The sequence below is a fragment of the Trichechus manatus genome, unplaced genomic scaffold, assembly GCF_000243295.1.
Source record: "Trichechus manatus latirostris isolate Lorelei unplaced genomic scaffold, TriManLat1.0 scaffold00236, whole genome shotgun sequence".
In the NCBI taxonomy this organism is placed as follows: Eukaryota; Metazoa; Chordata; class Mammalia; order Sirenia; family Trichechidae; genus Trichechus; species Trichechus manatus.
In genome coordinates this window covers 2,625,759-2,633,958 of record NW_004444172.1, presented here as the reverse complement: position 1 = coordinate 2,633,958, position 8,200 = coordinate 2,625,759, and the positions used below count along the sequence as shown (strand labels likewise).

The 8,200-nt window shown below is 43.9% G+C and overlaps 1 protein-coding gene across 1 annotated transcript in view; it reads left to right on the top strand.

The window, feature by feature from the left end:
- The window catches only part of UBE2L6 (ubiquitin conjugating enzyme E2 L6), a 31,749-nt gene that overhangs the window by 19,005 nt on the left and 4,544 nt on the right, over positions 1 to 8,200 (top strand). The window contains exon 3 of the mRNA XM_004389189.2: positions 5,905 to 6,091. Coding sequence (XP_004389246.1) covers positions 5,905 to 6,091 — 187 coding nt within the window. The remainder of the gene's footprint in view (positions 1 to 5,904; positions 6,092 to 8,200) is intronic.

Here is an 8,200-nt window from a genome sequence, read left to right as displayed (position 1 = left end):
TAGTGGTGTTAACTCTTCTCTGAAAGTTTGGTAGAATTCTCCAGTGAAGCCATCTGGGCCAGGGCTTTTTTTTGTGGGGTGTTTTTAAATTACCTTTTCAGTCTCTTCTTTTGTTATGAGTTTATTTAGCTGTTCTACGTCTGTTTGTGTTAGTTTATGTAGGTAGTGTTTCTAGAAATTTGTCCATTTCCTCTGAGTTTTCAAATTTGTTAGAGTACAGTTTATCATAGTATTTTGTTATGCTTCTTTTAATTTCAGTTGGGTCTGTTGTGGTATCACCCATCTCATTTCTTATACGAGTTGTCTGCTTCCTCTCCTGTTTTTCTTTTGTCATTTTGGCCAGTGGTTTATCAGTTTTGTTGATCTTCTCAAAGAACCAGCTTTTGGTCTTGTTAACTCTTTCAATTGTTTTTCTATTCTCTATTTCATTTAATTCTGCTCGAATTCTTATTATTTCCTTTCTTCTGGTGCCTGAGGGCTTCTTTTGCTGCTGTCTTTCTACTTGTTCCGGTTGTAGGGTTAATGTTTTGATTTTAGCCATTTCTTCTTTTTGGATGTGTGCATTTATTGCTATAAACTGACCTCTGATCACTGTTTTTGCTGTGTCCCAAAGGTCGTGGTTGGATGTGTCTTCATTCTCATTTGATTTTATGAATTTCTTTATTCCATCCTTAACTTCTTCTATAACCCAGTAGTTTTTCAGCGAGGTGTTGTTCAGTTTCCATGTGTTTGATTTTTTTTTTCCTTGCTTTGTCTGTTGTTGATTGCTACTTTTATGGCTTTATGGTCAGAAAAGATGCTTTGTAATATTTTGATTTTGTTAAGACAGTTTTGCTGGATATATAATTCTTGGCTGGCAATTTTTTTCCTTTAAGGCTTTATATATGTCATGCCATTGCTTTCTTGCCTGCATGGTTTCTGCTGAGTAGTTCAAGCTTATTCTTATTGACTGTCCTCTGTAGATGACTTTTCGTTTATCCCTAGCCACTCTTAAAATTCTCCCTTTATTTTGGTTTGGCAAATTTGATTATAATATGTCTTGGTGACTTTCTTTTGCGATCTACCTTATGTGGGGTTTGATGAGCATCTTGGATAGATATCTTGCCATCTTTCATGATATCAGGGAAGTTTTCTGCCAACAAATCTTCAACAATTCTCTTTGTATTTTCTGTTATCCATCCCTGTTCTTGTACTGCAGTCACCAGATAGGTTATCCCTCTTGATAGAATCCCACATAATTATTAGGGTTTCTTCATTTTTTTAAGTCCTTTTATCTGATTTTTCCTCAAATAAGTTGGTGTCAAGTGCTTTATATTCAATCTCACTAGTTCTGACTTCCATTGCACCAATTCTGCTCCTATGACTTTCTTTTGAGTCGTCTAATTCTGAAATTTTATTGTTAATCTTCTGGATTTCTGATTGCTGTCTCTCTAGGGATTCTTGCAGCCTGTTAAATTTGTCATTATGCTCTTCTCTAATCTTCTTAAGTTCCTCTATTGCGTGTTCTGCGTTTTGCTTAATTTCCTTCCTAATTTCTTGAAGAGTTCTGTATATTAATCTTTTCTATTCTGCCTCTGATAATTCCAAGAAATTTTCCTCCTCTGGAAAATTTCTAGATTCTTTATTTTGGGAGCTTGCTGAAGCCATCATGGATTGCCTCTTTATGGGATTTGATATTGACTGTTGTCTCTGAGCGATCAATAAGTTATTATATTTGTTTACTTTATGTTTGCTTGCTGTGTCCTAGCTTCTTGTTTTGTTTTCATATGCCCAAATAGGCTGCTCGTATGAGCTAGCTTCATTATTGGCCCCTTTGAAGCTCTAATGTCCTGTCACCAGGTGGTTAGATCTGTTACTAGGTATGTGAGCTCAGGACTCCGCCCACTCCTCCTGTATGGATTCAGCTCAGGTGCCCAGGTAGATAGCCACCAAGTGTGTGGTATAGGCTCTCACTTACAGTCCTAGATAGGCATGGGTGATTGATGTAGGCACAGGCATCTGGCTGCAGCAGGGGGACACACTCTGAGCAAGGCAGGGGGCTGACGGCTGCCCCCAAGTGTCCAGGAGGAAGGCATGTCCCTGTTCCCTAAAGTGCGTAGGTGGGTGGGTTTTGCAGCTGGACTATGAGCACCTAATGCTGTTGGCTCTAAGGACTGGGGGGCACCTCTTATTCATGGGCCTCTATCACAGGTGGCCAGGTGGTGTGGGTGGAGCCACCAGTCCTCAGGCCCCTGATGTGGGTAGGTGAAGACCCTGCTTAATGGGCAGAGCAGTGTCAAATGTGAAGAACCTGCCACTTCACAGCTGAAACAGTTGAAATTAGAGTTCCAGTATATACCCTGTTGTACTGTGGTAATGAGGGCCTACGCTGTTGAGATGGGCCCACACAAGTCTGTTCAGGGGGAGAGGCACTCAAAGTCCTTGGATCCCTTATGCCTGTACCTAGGTAAAGGAGCTGTGCCTACCCTGGGTTCCTGGCTTAGAGGAGCTGGCAGTTTATTTTTTCCCATTTGTTCATTTGTTCACTCTCCAAGGCCGGGAGAATGGCTCAGGGCGTGTGATGGATCCTACTTCCGGCCCAGGGGACTCGGCAATTGCTGAAGCCTGTCCAGGACCCAGTGCAGAGCAGGGAGCAGGGAGGTAAATGGGAGAGAGCTTTTTCCCTAAGTGGGGTGTTTTTGATCTGCGCAGTAGGCCGTAGGCAAGTACTTATCTTTCACCGATGAGGGCTGCTTCTCACTGGTTCTGGGTGGCTGTGTAGACTCTCTGGCACTGGGTCTCTCCTGGTGCGGAAAATGTTCCTCTGGAGCACCGCCACTTGCCTGCCTCACCACTCACCCATGAGCTGCTCAGATTTAAAGGGCCCAGGCTCTCACCAGGTCAGGTCTGGCAACTCTTCCCTGCTTCCACACTGTCTCTCCCTCCCCCTGCCACTCAATCTGGTTCCTCAACTCTGCCTTTGATGTTCAGGGCTCCCAGATTGCCATATAGAATCAAATTACTTGTTTTTTTGGGTCTTTGTTGTAAGAGGGTCCGCCAGAAGTGTCTGACTGCTCCGCCATCTTGGCCCCGCCTCCTCCATAGGGTTTTCAATGGCTGATTTTTCAAAAGTAGATCACCAGGCCTTTATTCTGAGGCACCTCTGAGTGGACTTGAGCCTCCAACTGCTAACCTTCCAGTTAGCGGGAGAGCGTGTTAACCTTTGCACCACCCAGGAACTCCTAGTATTATTTTTATAGTTGAGAAAACAGAGACACAGGAGACTATGTAACTTGTCCACAGTCATAGAGCATAAGGTGGTAGGGATAGAATTCAGCTGACTCCAGAGTCCTGTCTCATAACCACTCCATGAAAGATGGATGGTTTTTAAACTGTTTTTTTTTTTTTTAATAGTAAAGTGCTTTATTTAACTCAGAACTTGAAGAAACCAGAAACTTGGCAGTCCCTAAGGTGCAGCATGAGGTCTTCTGTGTAGACCAGCTTCATTTTATAGATGAGGAAACTGAGCCCAAGAAAGGCTGAGTAATGAGCTGAGGCAGAGTTGGGATGATGAGGCAGAGCTGAGACGGTCATCAGGGCTCAGTTACTTCCTCCCTCTTTACAAATGGCCCCTGTAAACCCACACCCACAGTCACTCCCATCCTTTTCTGAGGCCTCTGCTCTTGGCCTTACCTGCTTCAACAGTTCCAGCCTTGTCTTATTGCGTAAAAGCTGAGATGCTTTCCTTATCTTCCTAGTAAAAGCCAAAAACCAAACCCGTTGCCATTGAGTGGATATCTTCCCAGTAGTTACTCCGTCTCTTAGACACACCCAAGACCACTGCAGCTTCCCTTGTGCCTTCCTCTAAGGAGAAGGAGCTCTTTGAAAACCTTGACTCTGCTTAACTACCTATGTCATTTGGGCTGTCCTTGCCTTATCTTCTCAATAAAGAAGGTTCTGGAAGACTTGGTGCTTTGGAACCAGCCTAAAGGCCCCTGTCCTTGGTGCTGGGGTCACCCAAGTTCTAGGGGTCCTGTATTCTAGGAGTATAAAGTAGTGATCAAGGTGGAGATGTTGAGTCTACAGCTCTGGGTTCCTATCACAGCACTGCCACTTACTAGCTGTGTGTTGCCCTGGGCAAGCTACTTACACTGAACTTGAGTTTCCTCAAGTTAAACAGAGATGTTAATAGTTGTGACTGTTCATAATACTTATCATAATTGTTGTTATTAGGTGCTGGAGAGTGGATTTTGACTAATCGTGACCCTACGTGACAGAGTAGAACTGCCCCATAGGGTTTTCTTGGCTGTAATCTTTACAGGAGCAGATTGCCAGGTCTTCCTCCCATGAAGCTGCTGGATGAGTTCAAACCATCAACCTTTCAGTTAGCAGCTGAGCGCTTAACCATTGCACCACCAGGCCTCCCTTATCATACATAATAGCTGACAGATATGTAATGCTTGCCATGTGCCAGGTCCTATTCTAAGCCTCTCATGTAAGTTGACCCATTTAATCCTCACATAAGCCCTATGAAGAAGGAAGTCTGTTATTATCCTCATATTGAAGCACAGAGAGGTTAAGTTACTTGCCCAGGGTCACACAACTAGTGAGTGGCAGAGCCAGGATTCACTCCCAGGCAGGCTGTGTGACCTCTACATTCTGTTGCAGGAGTTCATGCGTGTCAAGCCCTTAGCACAGGGTAGGTGCTCAGGAAGGTCTTGAGGTCTCTGCAAGTCTGGAGGGTCTTTTTGTGGCTTGTGGGGGACCCCAAGTCCTCAGTCACTCCAGCCCTTGAGTTCTTATGGTTTCTTCATTTTCTCTGTCTCCTCTCCACTCCAATGATGATGTTGTCCTGTACTTGCTAACAGCTCCCAAACAGAGGATGTTCTGTCCTTCTCTTGCACAGTTCTCACAAAGACTTTAAAGCTGCGGTGGCTCTCAGGTCTCACCTAGTCAAACCTTACCCATTTTTCACACTAGGAAACTGAGGCCCAGAAATGGGAGAAGCTTGCCCATGGTCACACAGCAAAAGCTAGGGTCAGACTTTTCTGACTCCAAGTCCAGTGCTCTTTTGTTTTATTTTTATTGTTGTTGGGAATTTACACAGCAAAACATGCACCAGTTCAATAGTTTCTACATGTACAATTTAGTGACATTGGTTAAATTCTTTGAGTTGTGGAACCATTCTCTCTCTCCTTTTTTGAGTTGTTCCTCCCTCATTAACACCAACTTACTGCTCCCTAAGTTTCCTGTCTGACCTTTTGAGTTGGTGTTGTCAGTTTGATCCCACACAGATAGTTTATAAAACAGCACAATGCTTAAGACACACCTTCTTTTCTAGTTAAGTTAACCTATTATTTGATTTAAGGAAGACTTCAGGGGTTATTTTTGGTTTAAGGTTTAAAGATTATCTCAGGGCAATAGTTTTGGGGGTTCGTCCAGCCTCCATGGCTCCAGAAAGTTTGGATTCCATTTGAAATTCTGTTTCTGCATTTTCCCCTTTTTTTTTAAATCGAGATTCCTCTATAGGTCCTTGGACCAAAATATTCAGTAATGGTAGCCAGGCACCATCCAGTTCTTCTGGTCTCATGGCAAAAGAAGTAGTTGTTCATGGAGGCAATTAGCTACGCATTCCAATTCCTCCTCCTAGTCGTGACTCTCTTCTTTCTGTTGCCCTAGGCAAATAGAGCCTGTGCAGTGGTCTTTTGTGATTCCACTTTCGCACTATTTCATGACTCAATTGTTGAGAGAATTCAGGTGCCATCCTTACCCCCTGCTCAAGATTCTTCCCAGGAGTGGAGCAGAGGATGCCTGTGACACTGTGATGGGAGTGGGGGGAGGAAAACCAGACCAGGACTCCAAGAGAAAGGTGGTCTGTTGAGCAGTAATACCTGGAGCAGAGCTTGACCCTTTCTCTCCCCACAGGACCAACCACCTTACAACCTGAGAGCCTTCAACCTGCGCATTGATTTCTCTGAGGAGTATCCATTCAAGCCCCCCAAACTGAAATTCACAACGAATATCTACCACCCCAACGTGGATGAGAACGGAGAGGTGTGCCTGCCCATTATCACCAAGAAGTATTGGAAGCCATGCACCAAGACCTGCCAAGGTGGGCGGGGAGGGACCAACATTGGGCGGGGGTTACCTGACTGAGTCGGGGGTTGTTGTTTTTCGGTGCTGTCAAGATTCTGACTCATAGTGATCCCATGTGACAGAGTAGAACTGCCCCACAGGTTTTCTAGGCTGTAATCTTTATGGAAGCAGATCTCCAGGTCTTTCTCCCTCAGAGCTGCTGGGTAGGATCAAACTGCCAACCTTTCAATTAGCAACTGAGCGCTTAACCATTGTGCCACCAGAGGTCCTTGAGTCGTGGTTACTAAACCTATTTCTGTCAAGTTGATTCCGACTCATAGTGACCCAATAGGACAGAGTAGAACTGCCTGATAGGGTTTCCAAGGAGCAGCTGGTGGATTTGAACTGCCAACCTTTTGGTTAGCAGCTGAGCATTTAACCACTGTGCACCTAAGAAAGGAGAAGCCAAAAATTGTGGGTTTCAGCTGAGGCTGTCATCAGATAGAAGGGATGCTGCCAGAGATCTTGGATGGATGACCTCCTCCTACGTATGTTTCCACACCTAGGCAGGTGTGCAGAGGGACTTTGTCATGGGTCTTGGGAGAGAGAGGTAGCTTGGCTGTAGAGGGAGATGGCTTGGGATAAGAAGACCCACTGCTCCATCTGTGATCTTGGGCAAGTCTCTCTTCCTTTCTGGCCTCAGTACCCTCCATTGAGGGGACTGGCCTAATGATGATAATCCCCATCCTTGAGTTGAGCACTTTCAGCACTGTGCTAAGAGCTCACACACAGATTTCATTTGATGCCCCCAGCAACCTCATGAGGTAGTGGTGCTATTGACCCTATAGATGAGGAAACTGAGGCATAAAAGAGGTGAAGCAATTGCCTAAGGCCACACAGCTGGCAAATGGCAGAGCTGGATTCGACCTATGTTTGGCTAACCCTAGAGCAGTGCTGTCCAACAGCACTTTCTGCTGTGATGGAATGTTCTATAGTTGACCCGTCCAGTCGAGTAGTCACTTGCCACATGTGGCTGTTGAGCACTTGAAATATGGCTAGTGCAACTGAGGAACTGAATTTTTCTTGTTTTCATACACACAGCAACAAATTTTTTTCCAAAGAAATAATTTTACAGTAAACACCCATATATTACCAGTTGCTGTCAAGTTGATTCCGACTCATGGCAACCCCATGTGTGTCGGAGTAGAACTGTGCTCCATAGGGTTTTAGGTGGCTGATCTTTCAGAAGTAGATCACCAGGCCTTTCTTCCAAGGCACCTCTGGGTGAACTCGAACCTCCAATCTTTTGGTTAGCAGCCAAGCCCTTTGACCACTTGCACCACAAAACTAAAGACCCAAACCCATTGCCGTCAAGTCAGTTCTGACTCATAGCGACTGTGTAGGACAGAGTAGAACTGCCCCATAGGGTTTCCAAGGAGTGGCTGGTGGATTCGAACTGCCCATCTTTTGGTTAGCAGCCGTAGCTCTTAACCACTAGCCACCAGGGCTCCTTGCACTATCTATGGATTCCTAAATACCCATGTATACTACCTAGATATTAACATTAGCATTTTACTATACTTGCTTTATCACATCTACCCGTTTATTAATCCATCTTATTTTTTTAATTAATAATTCTTTAATATCAAATATCCAATTACTATTTACATTTTCCTAATTGTCTTATTTTCTTTCCTTTTTTGGGTGTGATGGTGGTGGTTTTTGTTTTATTTGTTTTTTTTAATAAATATTTTGCTGAGTTTTTGGTGAAAGTTTACACAGCAAATTACTTTCCTATTTAACAATTTGTATACATATTGTTTAGTGACATGGGTTACATTTTCCACATTGTGTCAACATTCTCTATATTTTTGCTCTGGTTGTTCTGTTTCCATTAATCCAGCTTCCCTGCCCACACCTTCTCATCTAAGCTTTAAGGTAAATGTTGACTGTTTGATCTCATATAGATGATTTTTTTTTTAAAGAAGCAAAGGACTCTTGAGTGATATTGTTTATTTTATGAGCCAATCTGTTATTTAGCTGAAAGGTGACCTCTGGAAGTAGTTTCAGTTCAAAGTTTAAAGGGTATCTCAGAGCAGTAGTCTCAGGGATTCCTCTAGTCTCTACCAGTCCAATAAGTCTGGCC